At 47.7% G+C, this 21,426-nt stretch overlaps 1 protein-coding gene across 1 annotated transcript in view; it reads left to right on the top strand.

Annotated features, from left to right (window-relative positions):
* The first annotated feature begins 1,303 nt into the window (after positions 1-1,303).
* Positions 1,304-21,426, top strand: part of ABHD12B (abhydrolase domain containing 12B) — a 40,203-nt gene continuing 20,080 nt past the window's right edge. Inside the window, exons 1-2 of the mRNA XM_054970029.1 lie at positions 1,304-1,443; positions 21,064-21,197. Of these exons, the coding sequence (XP_054826004.1) occupies positions 1,346-1,443; positions 21,064-21,197 (232 nt within the window). The 5' untranslated portion in view covers positions 1,304-1,345. The remainder of the gene's footprint in view (positions 1,444-21,063; positions 21,198-21,426) is intronic.

The raw sequence follows: 21,426 nt of genomic DNA, 5'->3' as shown, positions 1-21,426 counted from the left end.
AATTCATTTTTTAAAAAGTTATGTTCTGATTTGAATGCTGGTTGCAATATAGGTGGGATGCTAGAAAGGCCGAGTAGACCTCCTTGTCCATGTATGGATCATTTTAACTCAGCTACTTCTAAGATCTTGGTCTGTAGGCCACCACTTGTGCTATGTACCCCTGTCCATCCAGGTTACTGAAAATGTATAAAGAACACGCCAGTGAGGTCCTGACGTCCATTCATGAATCAATCACTGACCCAATTGCTAAAATAGGTTATCATCTGTCCACTACTTAAATAACCTCATCAGATCTCAGAAGCTAAGCAGGGTTGGCCTTGGTTAGTAATTGGGAGACCTCCTACGAAGACCAGGGCTGCGGAGGCAGGCAATGGCAAGCCATCTCTCAGTCTCTTGCCATGAAAACCCCACCAGGGGTCGCCATAAGTCAGCTATGACTTGAAGGCACTCTTCACCACCACCAAGTTGGAGGTGACTTGACGGCACATAACACACATAAGCTTTCCAGAGTCAGAGCTCTGCAGAAGTGAGCACCCTTGAAAATCGTTGGACTCTAAGGTGCTACTGGGTTCAAATCCTGCTATTCTACTGCAAACCAAACACAGCTATCTACCTGAAACTATCTGAAGAAGGGAGCTTTTTTTTAAAAATTAAAAGTTATCAAGTACATAGTCCAATTCAAGTCTTACTTTTACATTCACATAACAATAACTTATTAAGAAGGGAGCTTTGACTCTCGAAAGCTCATACCCTGAAAATCCTATTGGACTCTAAGGTGCCACTGGGTTCGAATCCTGCTATTCTACTGCAAAGCAAACACAGCTATCTACCTGAAACTATCTGAAGAAAGGAGCTTTGACTCTTGAAAGCTCATACCTTGAAAATCTTGTTGGACTCTCAGGTGCCACTGGACTCAAATCCTGCTATTCAATTGCAAAGCAAACACAGCTATCGACCTGAAACTATCTGAAGAAGGGAGCTTTGCCTCTCTAAAGCGCATACCCTGCGCCACTGGGCTCAAATCCTGCGCTTCTTTTCCAGAGACATGCATGGTGTAAAATGATCCTCAGGGCAGACATAAACGTTACCCGCCTTGTTAGTCCGGTGCCACCTGTTCGATTCCATGCCGAAGCACTTGCCGAGAGTTGGGCTTCGGAGCACACGCAAAAAGCCCAAGGAAGAGCGCAGCCGAAGAGCCGCAGGGGGAAGACCTTAGCGGTGGGCGTGACTTACCCGGGCTGGCCCCGCCTCCTGAGGGAGGGGGCGTGGCCGGGGGCGTGGCCGCTCGCAGCCCGGCAAGGCTTGTGCTCTGCGGGCCGCCGGCAGCTGTTTGGCTGGAGCGAGCATGAAGCGGCGGAGCGAGCGGGGAGGAGAGGCGCCGGCGGGCGCCCAGGACAAGGGCATCGCCGCCGCCACCGAGGCGGCGCTGCAGCCAGCTGCCGGGTAAGTCCGCCCCGTGCGCGCTGGCGCTCCCCGGCTAGCAGCCACGCCGCTCCGGTGCCTTGCGCGCTCCGGTGTCCCCTTGAAGTCCGTGGAAGGACGCGCCGGGGAGCTTTCGCTTCTGGCCACGGGCGCGCGCAAAGGGTAGACCCGGGGCGGTGCGGTGCAGTGGTTAGAGCCTGGAAGAGCTGGGTTTAAGTGTCCGCTGTGCCCTGAAGCTCCCCGGGTGCCTGCCTTGCAGGGTTGTTGGGAGGGTGAAAAGGGGACAGGAGAGCCGTGCCTGTCGTCGCCCCGAGTTTTTTGGTGGAAGGGTGGGGGGAAGTGTGCTAGGTGGCTATTTACACCAGGATCGGAGTCCGGTGGCACCTTAGAGACCAGCAAGATTTCCAGGGTAGGAGCTTCTCTCTTCCTTGGTGCAAACATCCATTAAAAGAGAGGCTGCACCCAAGAAGGCTGAAAGAGATGGAGAGTTGGAAGGCAGCCATGAAGGAACTAGAAAAGATCCTTAAGGTTAAGGATGTGTCCCTGGGAACCAAGATCGAGATAATCCACACTCTGGTATTTCCCCATTAGTATGTATGGATGTGAAGATAGCTGACAGGAAGAGAGTTGCAAAATAGTAGCACCTTTAAGACTAACCTTCATTGTAGCATAAGCTTTCGAGAACCACAGCTCTCTTCGTCAGATGCATGCGCCTGACTAAGAGAGCTGTGGTTCTTGAAAGCTTATGCTACAATAAAGTTGGTTAGTCTTAAAGGTGCTACTGGACTCTGCTATTTCGCAGCTATAGACTAACACGGCTAACTCCTCAGCAAGAAAGTTGATTCGCTTGAGATGTGGTGCTGGATTCCACAGACAATCACAAAGACAAATAAGCGGGTTCTAGATCAAATCAGGCCTGAATTCTCCCTAGAAACTAAAAGGTAAGACTCACTGGAAAAGACGATAAAGCTAGGAAAAGTGGGAGGCAGTGGGAAAAGAAGAAGACCTGAAATGGACTCAGTAAAGGGGGATATGTCTTCTAGTATGCAAGATCTGAGCAGGGCTGTTAATGATAAGACAATCTGGACGTCTTTCATTCATAGGGTCACCATAATTTGGAAGTGGTGGCACATCACGCACACACATGCTTTTGAGAGCCAGATCTTCAGGTGCAGGGCTTTGACCGTCAAAGGGAGCTTGTCTCTCGAAATCTCATACCCTGAAAAGGTGCCCCTGGACTCTAATCCTGCTGTTCTACTGCAGACTGGCACGGCTACCCACTATCTAGATGGCGATTTACTGTCTTCACTTGTAATCCACCTTTCATGCTGTGATTCAAAGTGGATTACAATGAGAAATGATGCATGCGACCACAGAACAAGAAAACGGGGCGTTAACAAGACAGGACAGGCAGCTAAGAGCAGAACCACAAGTGACAAAAGGCACAGATTGGACACTTGCCAGCTTCCCTCAAGTTTTGATGGGAAATGTAGGCAGCTTGGCGGAATGTTGGACAAGTGACAGTTGAAAAGTCCATTGGGCAGCAGTCGGAGAGCCAAGCTGCAAGATCAGGATGCCTACATTCCCCATCAAAACTTGAGGGAAGCTGACAAGTGTCCAATCTGTGCCTTTTGTCACTTGTGGTTCTGCTCTAAGATTATAGAACAAGGCAATGAAACAGAGCAATAAAACCAGAGCACAAAATTAATAACGCACTCACCGTGGCATAATATATGCAGTGAAGGCTGTCTTAAATTCCTCAGACATTAACCACATCCTTATTCCCTTTATTAAAATAGCGTCAGGTGGGCAGCTGTGTTGGCCTGGCACAGAACAGCAAGATTCGAGTCGAGTTGCATCGTAGAGATCCAACTAGATTTCCAGGGCGTGTGCTTTCAAGCGTCAAAGCTCCTTTCAGCTTTGACTTTTGAAAGCTTAGACCCTGGAAATCTTGTTGGATCTCTACGATGCAACTCGACTCGAATCTTGCTCTTTATTAAAATGGAAAAGAGCCAGTGTCCAGTAGCACCTATCAGACTAACAAAGGTCGAATCCACATTACTCATTCTAAGTCGCATGTTCCCCGCATTCCCCACGCAATCCCGAGTGCCGGTCACATTACCTCATTAAACAGACGCATTTCATTCGCATTTCTCCCGAATATGTGGTCACAGGTTTTCAACGGGAGTTTCACGGTGGCCGTGAACGGGCCAATGCGCAATTTACACGGTTTTTTAAAAACCACCCCCCCCTTCCTGTCTCTCCGGCCGTTCCGAGAGTTCCTATTGGCTGATTCAACTTGCAAGTGCTCCGTAGTCTGCAAAAGACTGTTTTTGACTTCATAGCATTGGATTTATTGATTATGCTGTTTCTGAATCAAATCTGGTAGTTTGAAAAATCATTTTGGGGTGAATCCATCCTCAGAACGGACTCACGAAACTTCCTTTTTAACTGTTTTTTATTTTTTTAATTTTATATTACTGTAATATCAAAATTATGAAATATCGAAATAATGACACTCCAAGGAAGTGAAACTTCAGTAAAATTCAGGCACTGAACTGTCCTGCATAGGAAATGCCCACGAAAGCTTCCCACATGCTTCCAAATTTCCAAAAAAGAAACGGGAGAGAGCCATTAGTGCTGTCAGTGGGGGAAAGAGAGGCATCATTATCTTCAATGATGTTTCTTTATAAGGCAAGATCGAAATAACGGAAAAGTGCGCTCAAAAAAATAAAAAAAATGGGCGGGAAAAAAGGTCCCACCCCAAAAAGCAGTTTTCGAGCAGCCGTGTGACCGGAGGGACGCGCGAGAAAGACGGATTGGAAGCAGGAATGTGAACAAAGAGGAAAAAATCACGGATTGGAGGCAAATGGAAGATATCCGATAAACATGCGGGTAATGGGTGAATGTGGATTCGACCAAAATTTGTGGTAGGGTATGAGCTTTCATGAGCCACAGCTCGCTTCGTCAGATACCTGCGACTCATGAAATCTCATACCCTACCACAAATTTTGTTAGTCTTACAGGTGCTACTGGACACTGGCTCCTTTCTATTGCTACAGACAGACTAACACGGCTACCTATCTTTATTAAAATAGTCTCCTGATAGTCTTGTGGGAGCTTTTCTTATCACCCCGGGCAAGCTGTTGCATCAGGTGGCAGCTGCAACAGAGAATGCTTGCTCTTCTCTGTTGCCAGGTGGCATCTTCAGAAGTCTCTTGCCAGAGGAGAGAAGTGGCTGTAGCACGGCATATTGGGAGAGGCGGTGTGGACAACTCCTGTTTAGGTGCTAGCGAGACAAAGAGCTTTGCGTGGACGTCTCATCGAAACTGTGCCAGGACCAGTGCAAAGCAGCTACCAGAGAGTCACTGTGTACACCAGAGAGAGATTGTGTAAACTAAACGTGTGTAGGCTAGCATCACAGTTAAATCAGATTTGAATCGCCTTCCTGCCTCCTAATGGCGCATTCAAGGTATGGCGCATTCGTTGGAAAAGGCTCCAAATCCTTTAAGAACCAGCACAACAGGGCTACTAAAAAGGGTTTCCTGAACAGGTCGTCAGTAGCAGCAAGATTGTCAATGGTATTGTGTGTGTATTTGTGGACAGGTGTTAGCAGGCAGGGTCTGTGGCCATCTGGCTTGGCCTTAACCGTTAGGTGGTTTGTTAGCATGTTATTCTATTGGAGAAGGGTGGGGCAAGTGTCCAGTTTTTTATTTTCCTCATGGCAGGACTGGTTCTGTAGTTAAGTTACTGAAGTGGCTGCTTACGGGGCAGTACAGGGAGGAGGTGTGGAGGCACCCTAGGGACCCAGTTACCTGCAAGTCTTCAGTGGCGTGGCACGGGTAGTGACTGACATTGTTTTCTGGGCCAGCACAGCCGCTGGCTACATCCAACCTTGGTTTGGATCTGCCTGATGCAGGCACAGGGGGTGATAGGTGTGTCTTACTTGAGATGACCAAATATTATTATTGTTGTTGTTGTTCTTCTTCTTCTGATTTATAAAGTACCCATCCTCAGGGGCTCTGGGAGGTAAACAACAGTTAAAATCAATAAAGACAAGAAAACAATAATTCTAAAATCAACATACAAGAAAAAATAATAAAATAAATTAACCAAATACATTAAGGTGCAATGGTGGGGAGAACCAAAGGTGGGAGGCCGACATGGCACCGCCCCCTTCAGATGCCGAAAGCCTGGTGGAACAGCTCTGTCTTACAGGCCTGGTGGAACAATAATATGTCCAGCTGGGCCCGGGTCTCCATTGACAGAGCGTTCCACCAGGCTGGGGCCAGGATTGAAAAGGCCCTGGCCCTGGTTGAAGCGAGGCAGGCTTCCTTAGGGCCGGGGACCACCAGTAAACATTTGTCCACTGATTGAAGCGGTCTCCGGGGAACATACAGGGAGAGGCGGTCCCGAAGATATGCCAGTCCCAACCCACTCAGGGCTTTGAACCTTGAACCAGCCCAGGACAATGGCAGAGATCTGGAAAATAAGGAATTGGGACCCCCTCCTTGCTTAAAGGCCCTGACCTGGATAGTCCTGGTGAGCCTCATCTCGGCTGGTTTCCGAAGCTAAGCAAGGGTTGGCCATGGTGCGTAATTGGATGGGAGACCTCCAACGAAGACCAGGGCTGCAGAGGCAGGCCATGGCAAACCACCCTGGTTAGTCTATTGTGAAAACCCCACCAGGGGTCGCCGTAAGTCAGCTATGACTTGACGGCACTCTCCACCACCACTTTGCTTAAAGACAAAAACCGTAGTGGTTTCCATCCAGAAAACTTTGGCTATACCTCCGTCGTGTCTGGAAAAGGCCACAAGAGTTTAGCTCATGTCTCACATTTGAGCAGGGAGGAGTAAATAGAGGTTATCCCTCCTCATTTTCACAACAACCCTGTGAGGTAGGTTAGCCTGGGAAGACAACATGCCCAAGGCTACCTAATGATCTTTATGGCTGATTAGGGATTTGTATATTAGCTCCAGCCTCTGATCATAATTTTAGAGTGTCGAAAAGGCATGCTTTACAATGAGGGCATTGATGTCATTTATTTTATTAAGAATGTAGTACAAAAGGTTAACTTAAAATGTTGAAAAGGTGCCTGCAAGGAGACTTTTAGCCAGGGCTTTTTTTCAGCTGGAACACAGTGGAACAGCGTTCCAGAACCTCTTGAAAATGGTCACATGGCCGGTGGCCCCGCCCCCTGATCTCCAGACAGAGGGGAGTTGAGATTGCCCTCCACGCCACTTGCTTGGCTCACAACTTTTCTATGTGGATGCGGAAGATTTTTTTAAAGCTGTGAAAGCATTTTGCCATGTGATCTACACCTGTAAGTCAGATGAATAAGACCTGTAAGTCAGAAGGTTAGTGAAAACTAGGCCGCAGTAATAGCTACCTTCAGTAGCATGTCTCACAAAACGGCGTTATTAACTGGGCCTTGGAAAGTAATTGCACCTTTCTGCTGCCTTAATTTCTGGCGCTAGGATACTAAACATCTTGCAAAATAGAAGGTAGAAATTTGGAAGTGCAAGACTGTACGCTTTCAAGCCCAATCCATGCATGCTTTAGAATCCCAGAATAGCCCACCTTACATCTCCAAATAAAAGATAACTGGAAAATAAATCTTGTCTCGCTTTTTCGTTGCCGTCTTTAGGATTAGAAGCATTTAATGCCCCTCGCCCCTAAGCCGAGGCTTCAATTGTCTGGGGAACTTCAAATTAACAAAGTTGTGATTAAAAAGGGGGCGGGGATAGGGGGGATGCATTGTCACTGTGACAGCACACACCAGGAATTATGCAAGTGAGTCTGTCTGGGCAAAACAAAGGCCATCTGTCCTTTTCCTCTTCTTGGCAGTCTTTGTCGGTCTCCCTCCCTGACTTCACCCACTGGAAAAGTCTGGTCTCGGTCCTTCTGTATTGTGTCTGTGGGGTTTCTTAGTTTGCATCTGAGCGTCATCTCGGAGAGGGGCACGGGCAGATCTTTCCTGCTGCTGCTTGCTTCTTTTGTCCAGCATGTCTGGGAATGCCTGCCTGTTTTATTAGTGCATTTTTATTGGGCTAAGCAGAGCTGATCCTCTTAGGCTGTATAGCTAACGGTGCCTCAGACCCTCTGAGCAGCCCTTCTGGAACAACTCCCATCCCACATGGCCTGCTCTGAGCTAGGGAACTGAGAGCTAAACTACGCGAGATGAATTACATGAGGATGCTCAAGTAAATGGAGATGCAATGTTAGCCGGGAAGTGTAGTTTCACCTCTCTACAGAGCCGGCGAAGATCACTCCTCAGAGGGTTTGTTAATTTCACCTCTCTACAGAGTCTGCAAAGATTGCTTCTCAGAGGGTTTATTAATAATTGACAGAGACTTTGGGGAGGCAAAGAGGAAATTAACAAACCCTCTGAGGAGCAATCTTTGCCTACTCTGTAGAGAGGTGAAATTAACAAACCCTCTGAGGAGTGATCTTTGCCGGCTCTGTAAAGAGAGGTGAAATTCAAACTACGCTTCCCAGCTAACCTTGTGCCTCCCTTCACTTGAGCGTCCTCGTGTAATTTGTCTCGTGTAGTTTAGCTCTGAGAGCAGATATTGAGGAGCTGTGGCTCAGCGGTGGAGCCTTTGCTTTGCATGCAGCCAGTCCTCGGGTCAATCTCCAGTAAGAGTGATTCTTCATAGCTGAACACACCTGAAGCTGCCTCATACCAAATCACACCACTGATCCCTCAAGTTCAGTCTCACATACTCAGATTGGCAGCCACTCTCAGGCAGAGGCCTTTCACATCCCTTACCACCGGACTCATTTTTTTAGATGGAGATGGTAGGGATTGAACCTGCAAAGCAGAGGTCGTTCCCTGAGCTGCAGCCTTACAGTTGCTGCCATGTATCAGAATCACCTAAATCATTTGCCAGAAGACTTGCACAAAAGTACCTTCTCTGGCAACATACAGCAAGTTGTGTACAGCCTCCAGCTGTGCCTGTTACTGCAGGCCTTTGGAAGTGAAAACGGGTACATGTTTGCTGAGCTGGAGATGTATGACATTCTGCCAGTTGGATTCCCTGACACGCCATAGAAACACTTCCAGGAGAAGCGTTCTTCGGATGCTGCGAATGGATCTTCAGAATGCAAGAAGTTTGTGTGGGGGGGGCAGGGGGAATGATACGGAAAGTGTTCAGGGAGATGAGATCTGTCACTCCTGGGAACCAGCTAAGGCAACTACAAAATCAAGGAGGTAGAACCAAAAATGAATACACAATTTAAGTATATATCCAAAATCTTTAACAATTTTTTCAAGTGCAAAGTGCAAAATATAAGTCATGCAATTCTCAATACCCAAGTAATACAATACAGTTACAACAACCATCAATCAGCCTACGGGTCTTGAAGAGTCTTTATTGCTGTTCTTGAAGAGTCTTTACAGCTCCGTTTCCACCTGGAGGACTGTTTGCTCTCTGCAAAATGAAAATATGGAAATATGAACTGGGAATTTCGATTGCTCTTGTTCTTCCTCCAGTTGGCATATGTATTATTTATCTCTATGGATGATTTGGTTCTTGATTGATGGCTGTTGTAACTGTATTGTATTACTTGGGTATTGAGAACTGCATGACTTGCATTTTGCACTTTGCACTTTAAAAAAATTGTTAAAGATTTTGGATATATACTTAAATTGTGTATACATGTTTGGTTCTGCCTCCTTGGTTTTGTAGTTGCCTTCGCTTGTTGTTTAAGGAGGTGCCCCGGTGTATCAACTCCTGGGAACCAGGCGCCAGCATCAGCCTTGAGAATTAAACTCGCTTTTGAGCAACTTCCTCTGTAGCGGAAAGGCACACCTCCAATGCCACCTCCCACCTGCCGTGTGTACAAACATCCTGATTTCGGAGGACCAAGAGTTAGGTCTGATTTAAGTATGAGGCAGGTGAGTGGAAAGAACACACCTGTGGGCCTTTGCCCAGGACAAAACGTCTCATTTCAACTCTTGCGAAGCAACCACGAGCCCTGGGCTACCGTGCCAGAGGTCTCTAGCCTGAGTGGTGGTTGTGCGGGCCCGGCAATTAAGCACCTGTGGCAGCTCTGCCCAGCTAAACAAGACACGGCTGGAGTGCAAAATTGTCTGATCAATGAGATCAATGAGGATTGAAAGCATCCTGGGTGGGAATGCAAAGGGTGTTCTGGGGACCTGAGGGGTAGGAATGCCCTTGTCAAAAAGGGACAAAGGGAGACAGGCGGCAGGGGGAGCTGCCCCCCAGGTTAAAACATGGGGGGAGGAGAGGGAAGAGAAGAGAGGTTGGGAATGGTGATTGATTATGGACCAGGACGCTCAAGAATAGATGCTTATGGCATACTGATTTGAAATTCCAAGCTGGGTTTCTGCTTACGGATGTCTGGCAGAAATTACCTGGCTTTTGAACACTGGTTGTGTGCAAAGATCCAGCTACGTTTGGGGGTAACTGCTGCATCAAAAAGCACAAGCATCGCCCCCATCCCAGGATGCTCTTGTCCCGTGTCTACTTAGGGCGAGCTGGGACAGCACCTGTTTGTCCAGCCTTGAGGCGTTCCTTCTCCAAAGACGGACAAGGGTTTGCTTGTGGTCTTAAGGGGCACTGGAGAGTTAATGGGCTCTGGCCCGAGTGTGTTGGTTCTGTAGACTTCACCCCACCTCTTTGTCCTGGACTTTGTTGGGACTTTTCAATGGGGAGGAAGATATGATCCCAAACCAGGCATGAGACGTCTAACGAATAATGCAACAGAGCTAGTATCACCAAAAAAACCCTACAAAAAGTAGCAGGCATGGTACGGCATAAGCAATGCAAAAAAAAAAAGGATCTCAAAAGTAGAAAGTAAAGCAGCAAGAGCCAGAAAATGCATTGAACAGCGGTGTAGATTACATTTGTGTTCCCTTCATAAAAATTCCCTCCTAAGCAATCCTGTTCTACCTAGTTCGCTGGATGCCAGAACTGTGGGAATCTTTCTGACAGGCTGTTCTCCAAAGCGAGAGCCACCGCAGGAGAACGCATGTGAACGGTGCACCTGTTGATCTTATGCCTTTGCAGGACGACACCTTCAGAAGGCTTTGCTCAGATGAGTTAAGCGGTTGCAGCGGAGCATAGCAGGCGAGGCGGACCCGCCGGTATGTGAGTCCAAGATTATGAAAGGTGGAGTAGGCGATGATTGGTACTTTGAACTGAACCACGTAACTGATAGGTAGCCAGTGGGTGACTGCAGAATGGGTGTGAGATACACACTCGGCTTCGCTCCTGACAGCAACTCCTTGTTCTGGCTGAAGTTTCCACGCGCCTGATGCTTTTTGTCTCCTAACCTGCATTGGCATCTGCTTATTGCTGAGGAGCAATTAGACAGTCCTTGTGGCTTGAGAGGGAGAAGGAACAAACACCGAAGTCCTGACTGGCCAAGATTTGGTGACCCCGATTCACTTTAATCTCCAAGCCTCTAGATGTATTTGTTTTTAAAATGTTTGTGCGTCTTGCTAATTGGCACCAATCCCTTTTAATCTGCTGTCTCAACCACCCTCGAAGTGTGGAAAATAGTGTTTGCCCACAGTGGCCCCTCCCTTTGCTGTTTCATTTCCCTCTTCTTAGATTGTAAACTCCTTGGGGCCAGGGATGTGTATGTTTTTGCCGATAGATCCTGTAGAGACAAAGTATTAAATAATAGCTCCGGAGGTCGAAGTGAGTTCAGTGAGTAGGTTGGGTGATCACTCCCTTTGGGCTGAACAGACCTTTACTCCAGTGCTTACTCACCTGATACAACTGTACGAGCGCTACGAGCTGCCTTGTTGAAGATGCCTTGCATTGCCGAACTGGGTGGCGTGAGCTTTTTTCCTCCTTGAGGTTTGTGCGGATGGATCAAAATTGCCCGAGCCATATCACGAGATATGCAGATGGCGCCACGTTACTGGCAGAAAATAGTGAAGGCTTGAAAGAACTGCTAATGAAGGTTAGAGGAGAAAGCACCAAAGCAGGATTACAGCTGAACATCAAGAAGACAAAAGTAATGACTACTGAGGAATTGCACAGTTTTAACGTTGACAATAAGGAAATTGGAATTGTCCAAGATTGTCTATTCCTTGGCTCAATCATCAACCAAAAGGAAGACTGTAATGAAGAAATCCGAAGGAGATTGCGACTTGGAAGAGCAGCTGTGAGGGAGCTAAAAAAGATCCTTAAAGAGACAGATGTCTCTCTGGGAACCAAGATAATCCAAACTATGATCCTCCCCATTGCTATGTACGGATGTGAAAGCCGGACAATGAAGAAAGCTGATAGGAGGAAAATTGACCCATTTGAAATGTGGTGTTGGAGGAGAGTTTTATGGTTACTATGGACAGCCAAAAAGACAAATAAGTGGGTCTAGATCAAATCAAGCCTGAATCCTCCCTAGAAGCTAAAATAACAGATCAATGTTATTGTAGTAAAGCATGTAGGGGAATTTTTACTTGGATAATCTTCTTCATTTGCACTGTTGGCTTTTGCCTATTTTCCTTCTCCTGTTTTCTTCTTCCCGGATGGAAGCAACCAGCGTTTCAACTAACATGCAGGTGCAGCGATCTGCTAGACGTCACGTAGTTGGGATGACTGTGTCTTTTCATAAAGTCCCTCCTGTAATGGCAGGTGCAGCTGCATTCATAGATTGGAAAAGATGCAGAAAAGAGCCACCTAAACGCTCAGGGGATTGGAGCATCTCCCCTAGGAGGAAAGACTAAAACATTTGGGACCCAAGCTTAGGGGGGAAATGAGTGGGTGGGGAGAGGGTGACTGGATACTAGCTGGGCAATCAGAGTTATAATCTTTTACGCCCATTGGATCTTGAAGGGTGTAGCTCTGTTTAGGATTGCACTGTAACAGCGTTTCCTATTGGAAACAATGGCCAAACCTTACCTAATAATCCCGAGGCGGTTTAAATACCTGAAGCTGAAGTGGCAAGCCACTTCGGGATTCGGGTTTCCACGAATTTTTCCCCTACTTCGGTAAAACCGAAGCAGAAAACCTGTTCTGAGATGTACACCCCCACTGTAAAGTCCCCTAATACAATCAGGAGCAACAGAACCAGGGCAGATGAAATTTACTGCCACAACATGTAGTGAGTGCCTCTAGTTTAAATGACTTTGAAAGGGAATCAGGCAACTTCATGGAGGAGAAGTCCATCAATAGCTGTTGGCTGTGATCATTCAATGAAGCCTCTGTGTTCAGGAACAAGTGTACCTCAATTTCAATAGCTAGTAATCAGTAGTTCTCTAGAGCTATTACCTTTGTGCTCTGCCTTGTTGGCTTCCTGGGGACATCTGTTTGGCCATTGTGGGAAACAGGATGCTGTACTATATGGACTTTTGCTGTGATCCAGCAATTTTTTTATTATGATTTTGGGGGTGCTGGTGACAGTTGAGCAGCAGCAGGAATGTAACAAGCTTGCTTAGAATGCAGATTGTCTATTTTTTCCACTGTATTGGAACACGTTGAAATACTGTCTCTTTGGCGTAGACGTCTTCCCAGAGCATCCCCTTGAGGTGGTGTCGGAGATGTTGCAAAGCGGCTTGTCAGCTGGGATTTGCGCAGGCAGCTTTCTCACCTGAGCCAACTCTTGCATCATTCAGGCTCGTTGCTTGCTTTGTGCTTCGGCTTCCCCTAGCATTTCCCCTTGCATGAATTACCAGTGGAAACTAAAACAGAAGAGAGGCTCTGTTGCTCATTCGCCACCTCTCGGCTTTGGGCCAGGACTTACCTTGCGCAGTGAGAGAGGAATTTTTTTAATAGTACTCTGCTGCCAATGATAGGTTCCCCTGCTACCACTTACTCAAATATATTCAAGGCACCAAACACAGTGATATTGGAAAATATGGGTTTTATTGTGTTTTAAATAAAGCCCAGAAACATATTGGCTGCTTCCACACACGTTGGATAATCCACTTTCAATACGCTTTAGTGAACATTTATAACTGATTTTCCATGTGTGGAACAAAAAATCCACTTCTAAAGGATAACTAAAGTGCGTTGAAAGCGCATTATTAAACGTGTGTAGAAACGGCCATTACCTCTTTTAGGCTCATTTGTATAAAGACCAGTTACATCAGAGAACATAGATCCAGAGGAGTTAGCCGGGTTAGACTGTAGTTGCAAAATAGTAGAGTCCAGTAGCACCTTTAACCAACTTAAGTACCTTTAAGACTAACTAAGTTGGTTAGTCTTAAAGGTGCTACTGGACTCTTTACTAGCAGAGAACATAGACCTTTAGAGTTAATTGTTTAGACGATAACTGCTAATTGTTTGCAGAATAAAAGAAAAGGTTAATACAAACAGCAACTGTTAGGAAGAAACTTGCCAATGCTTACCAGGATTCTATGGAAAAGGAACATGCAGTAAAAGTCTGGCTTGACAAAGCAATGCAAAATCGGATGTAATCAGGGCTGGTGCACCCGTTGCCAACTGCCCAGGAGATCTTTCTTCTGTCTGCTTCTCCTGAAGTACTCTGCCTATGAAAAGAAGAAACAAAGTTTATTCCTGCTTGGATTTGGACATTTTACTTACCTTGCTACCATCAGAATTGAGATAGATCTTATGACTATTTCTATGGATGTATTTTCCAAAGACTGAGACATTTTGGGCATCGGTCATGGAATATTGATGTGGTTGACCCAGGATTGGGCAGTAGTGTTATTGACAAAGTAATAATATTTGCACATATTGCACTCGTACTTTCTTTAAAAATATAAAAAAATAACATACTATACCAGTTGGTGGTCTCTTTGGACCTTGGGTCCCTCTTTTTTGTATAGTTTAGCTTAGAGACCATTCCCTTGATTTTGCTATTCCTTAGATGCTGGATAACCAGCCAGAGCTAATGGAAGCGACCGAAAGCTTTCCTTGGAGCTGTGCGTAAACTAGTTGCATTTAAAATAAGAGCCTGTTTTTCTACTCCCTTGCTCTCTTCCCTTTAAATACCACCAACTGTCTCTTTCTTCAGGCACCAACAGAAACATGTTGATCAGGTTTTACTGGTCATTTCATCTGAAATACTAATGAAACACTAATTTCAGGCACTGTGCTGAGGGTGGCAACTGTCTGTGTGGATGACTTGATTTCACTGAGACAGGGTTAAGGTATTATTTATAGTGTGAGCAGGTGCAGAGGTGTGGATCAAAAAACCTTGGTTCAAATCTGCCACGAACTCACTAGATGAGCTTAAGAGATGCTACTTTTTCTTGCAAGATTTCTGGAAATTTTGTTGGTCTTTAAGGTGATACTGGACTCGAATTCTGCTCTTTTATTGCAGGTCAATGTAACTACTCACCTGAAACTACTTTCTCTTGGGGGGGACGAAAACCTTAGCCTCCCTTGAGGAACTGTAAGGATTACGAGTAGATCATGTCTGTGTGTCAAGTGCTCTAAATGTTTGAAAGTGTCATATAAACAATAATAATAACACAATAGCAATAACATTCAATTTATATACCGCCCTTCAGGACCACTTAACACCTAAGAGCAGCTTACAAAGTGTATTATTATCCTCGCAACAATCACCTTGTGAGGTGGGTGGGGCTGAGAGCTGTGACCGACCCAAGGTCACCCAGCTGGCTTCAAGCAGAGGAGTGGGGAATCAAACCCGGCTCTCCAGATTAGAGTCCCGTACTCTTAACCAGTACACCAAACTGGCTCAAAGTCAAGTCATATTCAGTGGGGATCCAATCTTTTCAAGCACATACTTAGTTTGGCATTTTGTGCCCACCACTGCTTCCTTTAGGCTTGTTCCCCCCCCCCATCCTGAGCTAAGGGTCAAGAAACAGTTCCTGGCCATTAATTTCAGGTAGGTAGCCATGTCGGTCTGAAGTAGGGCTAGGCTTAAGATTTTCCGGATATAAGCTTTTGGGAGTCAAAGCTCCCTTCTTCAGATACGTCCAGGGCGTTGCGCTCTACAGACAAGCAGCTCCTGGTGGTCCCCGGCCCAAAGGACATCTGCCTGGCCTCAACCAGGGCCAGGGCCTTTTCTGCCCTGGCCCAGGACTGGTGGAACGCTCCCCCGCTGCAGATCCGGGCCCCATGGGACCTGTTACAGTTCCGCAGGGCCTGTAAAACGGAGATGTTCTGCCAGGCCTTTGGCTGAGTGCCAGCGGGTATCCTCCTTCTTCCATCAAAGACCGCCACTTTTTCTGGAGCTGCCCTCGGCCATCTGCTATGCCCGTATACGGACTCCCAATATTTGTCTAAATAGCCGGCTCCTGGACTAATTTCATGATTTTTAAAAAATTATTGTTGATTTTATGTTTCTGTGATTTTAATGTATTTTTAATGTTGTTAGCCACCCTGAGCCCATTTGTGGGGAGGGCGGGGTATAAATCGAATTAAATAAATAAATAAATAAATAAATAAATAAATAAATAAATAAAAGGGCGGAAGCTGATGGAAGGAGGAAGGCTGCGGTCTTGATTTCTTCATGTTCACTGAGGAAAACAGCCACTCCAGAGAGAAACCGCACCTCATCTTTTATTTGTCTGTCAGGCAGTAATCCGGGGTGGTGACGGGTCTGATCACCTCAGCCTGGAGGAAGAACTATTGTCCTTGGTAGCATTTCCCACAAGTCTTTCGGGGTGTCCCAGTGAGGTAATGTGAACTATTTGACTTGGTCAAAATGACCATTCAAGGCAGGAACCAGGACTGCTCCTGTGCCCCCACTCTGTCTGCCTGAAGACCTCCCCTCTCTTTCTTTACTTGGGATTTTTTCCTCTCAGCGCCCATTGCTGGCTCGTTCACCACCTTTGGCCAAACTGTTGGCTCCCATTCCTCCCTCTCTCCAGCCTGGAAATAAAAGAACCTTCTGCTTGTAACCTGGGCCCCTGGGCCCATAACTGTAGCCAGCATTTCTCCCCCTCATGTCCTGCTGTGTCATGTACGTGGAGCTCCAGTGATCTGCTCTGCTGTGTCCAATTGACCTATGTAAGCTTTTCTGGACCAAAGACACGGCCTTTGTCTTGGGAGTGGAAAAGTCCCATTCCTGGAACATGTCACATGTTGCTTCTCTGCTTTGCCCTGGGATGGCTTTGGATACAGGGGCGGTGTCAGGGTTTCCGAAGTAGGGCTAGACTTAAGATTTTCAGGATCTGCGTGATGACGTCACTTCATGTGGCATCATCATGCAGGAAGCCGGCCCCATTGGCTGGCAGGCGGCTGGGATGGCGCATGGAGACTGCCCGCACTCCCAGTCAGGTGCGGCGGGTGGCTGGGGAGGTGCACATGCGTTCTCCCAGCCCTCCCACTCTGTTGTTCCACACGCTGCCTCAGACGCCTGCTGTGCCTGGCCCGCGGCTACTGTGCCCGGCCAGGGGTGTGTGTTGGTGGTGACGGCAGCATGGGGCGGGAGGGCTGGCAGGCTGTAGCAGCTGTGGGCTGGGCATGGCAGGTGGCCAGGGCGGTGCATGAGCGGCTTCCCATCCCTCCCACTCAGCTGCCAGCGCTGCCGCTGCCAGCTCCGTGGCGAGCCCCCCCCCCGCCGGTGCTCCCTTTGGCGCCTCAGCGCTCGAGGCAGTGGGCCGGACCTGCCTCAATGGGTGCACTGGCCCTGTTTGGATAACAATAATAACGTTCGATTTATATACCGCCCTTCAGGACAACTTAACGCCCACTCAGAGCACTTTACAAAGCGTGTTATTATTATCCCCACAACAAAACACCCTGTGAGGTGGGTGGGGCTGAGAGAGCTCCAGAGAGCTGTGACTGACCCAAGGTCACCCAGCTGGCTTCAAGTGGAGGAGTGGGGAATCAAACCCGGCTCTCCAGATTCAAGTCCTGCCACTCTTAACCACTACACCAAACTGGCTCTGGATTCTTTGGGACCTGGAATTGAACTTTCCTGACAGGCAGCTGTAGCCCCCACGTGCCTGTTTTCTCTCCTTTCTTTCCCCTCTACCTCCCCCTTGCTGTGTAGGATGTGTTCTTCTGTGTGGCTGGACTGGATTCGACTGAGCTCCATTCTAGTGCTGGGAGTTACTGCTGTGTGCTTGCTGTTATTATTTTATTTATTTATTTTATTTTATCGTATTTATATTCCGCCCTCCCCGCAAGCAGGCTCAGGGCGGATAACAACATTGTGAGTTCTCCAGGCCTGCTGCTTGTATTATTCCCTTCCACAAACTCTATCTCTGATTTCACTCTTAGAATAGGGGTGCTCCTGAAGCTGGGTGTAGAAGCTCAGCAAGAAAGCCACTCCTTTAGTGTAGGAGCGAGGCTATGGATTGGGGCCAGTTTGGACTGTGGGCCAAGAGGCTCCTGGGCTGCACATGGTAACAGAGTGGGTGGAAAATACAGCTGCTGGCACATGGCGTTGAGGTGCATTTGAACATCCTGGGGACGTGTACAGGGAGCCAATGCTCTACGCAAGCTTTGGAGGGGCTCTGAAATGCTGATGTTAGAAATAATAATAATATAATAATATTCAGTTTATATACCACCTTTCAGGACAACTTAACACCCACTCAGAGTGGTATGTTATTATTATCCCTACAACAACAAACACCCTGTGAGGTGGGTGGGAGAGAGTTCTGAGAGAGCTGTGACTGACCCAAGGTCACCCAGCTGGCTTCAAGTGGAGAAGTGGGGAATCAAACTCAGTTCTCCAGATTAGAGTCCTGCCACTCTTAATCACTACACCAAACTGGCTCTCACTGGAAACAATTCAGCATTGGCCCAGATGGATTGTATGCGCTGTCCTCAGCCTGCGGCATGCAACTAAATTAATTTACTGCAGGTGCTTGTTAGAGGCTTGCAAATTTATGTGAGGTTTTGCTTAAGGGGAAGGCCAGAGCCACAGAGATGTCGCTGACACTGAGCAAAGAAATTTCAGAGGCGCCCGATGGCAGGGGCGGCGCAAGGGTTTGCCACGCTTGCGGGCGGCCTGCCGGCCAGGTGCCCCCACGCGCGCACAAGCGCGCGCACACACCGGCCTGTGTGATGACGTCACGCATGACGTCATCACGGGAGCGCATGCGCCGCCGCTGACCCGATTGCTGCAGCGGGCGGCCTCTGAGCTCTCCCACTCGGTTGTCTGCGCCGCCGCAGATGCCTGCCCGCGGCGGCTGCACCTGGCCGGGGGCTTGTGCTGGCAGCGGCAGTGGCGCGGGGTGGGAGGGATAGGAGGCTGGTGTTTTGTGGTGCGCGCTCCCGCCTGCCGCGCCTCCTCCGGCGCTCCCTCCAGCACCCTGCGCCTGTGGCCACCGCCTACCTGGCCTCAATAGGCGCGCCAGCCCTGCCCAATGGTGTGCTTGCCAAGTTAAGGGAGGGATGCAGGAGTTTGTGAAGTGGTTTTCTGGTTCCTTTTGGGACTCAGTCTGTGCTAGAGCTCCAACCGCCCCCCCCCGGGGGCCAGGGGTCTGTAACAAGGAGGAGAGGTTACTGTGGCTAGAAGTTAACTGGAGTTTGACCCACTGTGGTTAAAAGGCTTTGTGGCTTGCCTTAGATTTGGGCTAATTTGCTTCAGAGCTGCACCTATATTTTGCCTCTTTTCTCGGGGTCTTATAATGTGTTAGAGGAAGAAACCTCCCATTGCTTAAAATGGTGTTACACTCCAAACAGCCCTGTGAGGTAGGTTAGGGCTGACAGTGTGCAATGGCCCCGAGGTCACCCAGCCAGCTTCCATGGCAGGGCGAGGATTTGAAGCTGGTTCTCCCAGCCCTAGTACTGTACTCTCTTCCGTGTTGTGGGACCCTGTTGGCTGCTGGACTCTTTTGGTGTGGGTTGGGCTAGTGTTCAGTGAGCCAAATGGAAGCTCTGGTAGCACCATTGCAGGTGAGATCCCAGTTCTTGGTGCGGGGTAGAACCAGGCTATCTGGCAGGTGCTGCACAAGAGAGACATGGGGGGGGGGGCTTCTCTTGCCAGCCAGGGCATCGGAGTTTGGTTGCTGGGTCACAAAGCCCCAGAGGAGTCCAAATGCCACATTGGTTCCATGCTAAATTATATGGGTATTGTCACTGATCGGTCAGGACATGGGAAACCACAATTGGGTGCCTAAGGAAGAAGTGTGCCCTTTGTAGCACAGGTGCTTATGAGCTGTTTGAGAATTACCGTGAAGAGGAAAGGGGACCGCACCAGACAAAACGAAGATGAAGAAACGGTGCCAAAGAAAAGAATCTTTAATATACGTATAACCCCCTACAAGTTTCGCGTGCAGCTTTGTCAGGGGGAATCTTCCAGATTCTTTTTAATAGGGGAACATAATTAATCGGGAAGATTCCCCCTGACCAAGTTGCATAGGGGTTATACAAACATTAAAGATTCTTTTCCTTTGCACCAATTGAGCATTATTGTGCCAAGTTGTGGAAGTTAAAAAAACAACAACCACAGATTTCTATCTGAATATTGTGTATGTCTGTAGAAAGGGACAATGTGATTGTGCAAGGCACAATCATAACTTGGAACGTTTAGCCTGGAGAGGAGACGACTGAGAGGTGATATGATAACCATCTTAAGTACTTGAAGGGCTGTCATATAGAGGATGTTACAGAGTTGTTTTCTGCTGCCCCAGAAGGTTGGACCAAAACCAGTGGGTTGAAATTAAATCAAAAGAGTTTTCAGCTAAACATTAGGAAGAATTTCCTGACAGAGCGGTCCCTCAGTGGAACAGGCTTCCTCGGGAGGTGGTGGGCTCTCCTTCTTTGGAGGTTTTTAAGCAGAGACTAGATGGCCATCTGACAACAATGTTGATCCTGTGAACCTGGGCAGATCACGAGAGGGAGGGCAGGAAGGGTTACATCAGTGCTTCGTTCTTGTGGCCCCTTCTCACATGCCCAGGGTAAAGCCAATCACCACTTTGTGGTCAGGAAGCAATTTTCCCCAGGCCAGTTTGGCTAGGGATCCTAATGGTGTTTTGCCATCTTCTGGCCATGGAGCAGGGGTCACGGGGGGGGGGGGGGAGATAGTTGTGAATTTCGTGCACTGTGCAGGGGGTTGGACTAGATGACCCTAGAGGTCCTTTCCAGCCCTAAGATTCTATTATTCTAAGGCAGAATTGAATAGCTGATGTTGTATAAATGAGTAGGGAATGGAAGAAATACTGATAAAATAAAAACGACTATATTACAAATAGTGCAAAAGAGAGACGAGGAAGCCAGTGGCGTTGAAGAACTACAAAGAGTAGCTATTTCTCTGCTGATTCAGCTAGCAGAAGCTAGGGTTGTTGCTTGCTTCTTGGCCAAAGCAGAAGCCAGCCACCCGGAACCTGAAGCCGCCATTTCCAGTTCAAAACCCCAGCTCTAGCTACGGTGAAGGGTACTTTGGATTGGGGCCACAGCGCTGCCCTCTTTCCTTCACTCGCTTGCTATTTCCCAGAGAAGAGTCACCTCTTCAAGTAGCTGTCACTCCAGTCCCTTTCCCCCCCTGTTAAATCTAACAGCTGCTTTACGGCGGGCGATACTTACTGGGAAACGGCATGAGGGGGGAAGAGAACTACGGCAACTCTCGTCCAAAGCTTGTACATCTCTAGAACCAGTTCACCCCTAACCAGTTCACCCCTAAGGAGATCTGATGCAAATCAGTTTGGAATTTTCTTTAGCCAGCAGCAATCTGGGCGTTGGTACTTCTGTGTGCAATGTATGACTCCTCTGTGCTATATAAACTCTGTGTCGTATTAATAAACTTAACCTTTTATTTCTCTTTCAGGGGACTTCTGGACTGTCTTCAAAAATTTAAGATCAAGAGCCTTCTCCTAGATTTATTTATTTTGTACATTTCTGTCCCTTTCGTCATTCGCCTCTTCCCTTCGCTTTTACGAAAATTTGTCTATCTCAATTTTTGTAAGTATTCCTTTTGCTTATCTGTGTTGACCGGGGGGAGGGGGGGTTGGCATTGGAATAAGGGACCGAACCTTTTTTCCCCCCTTTGTCCCCTTGGGCTGCTGCATTTCTCAAGCTAATGCTAAGCCAGGATATGGGGTGAATCTATTTATACCCCCTTTATTTCAAAAGAAGGTGACTTGACATCTTATGATGGGGAGACACGGCTGGATGATACAAGCTGCTTAAT

The sequence above is a fragment of the Eublepharis macularius genome, chromosome 2, assembly GCF_028583425.1.
Source record: "Eublepharis macularius isolate TG4126 chromosome 2, MPM_Emac_v1.0, whole genome shotgun sequence".
Lineage (NCBI taxonomy): Eukaryota > Metazoa > Chordata > Lepidosauria > Squamata > Eublepharidae > Eublepharis > Eublepharis macularius.
The sequence above is the reverse complement of the archived record's forward strand: the minus strand, read 5'-3'. Positions and strand labels throughout refer to the sequence as shown.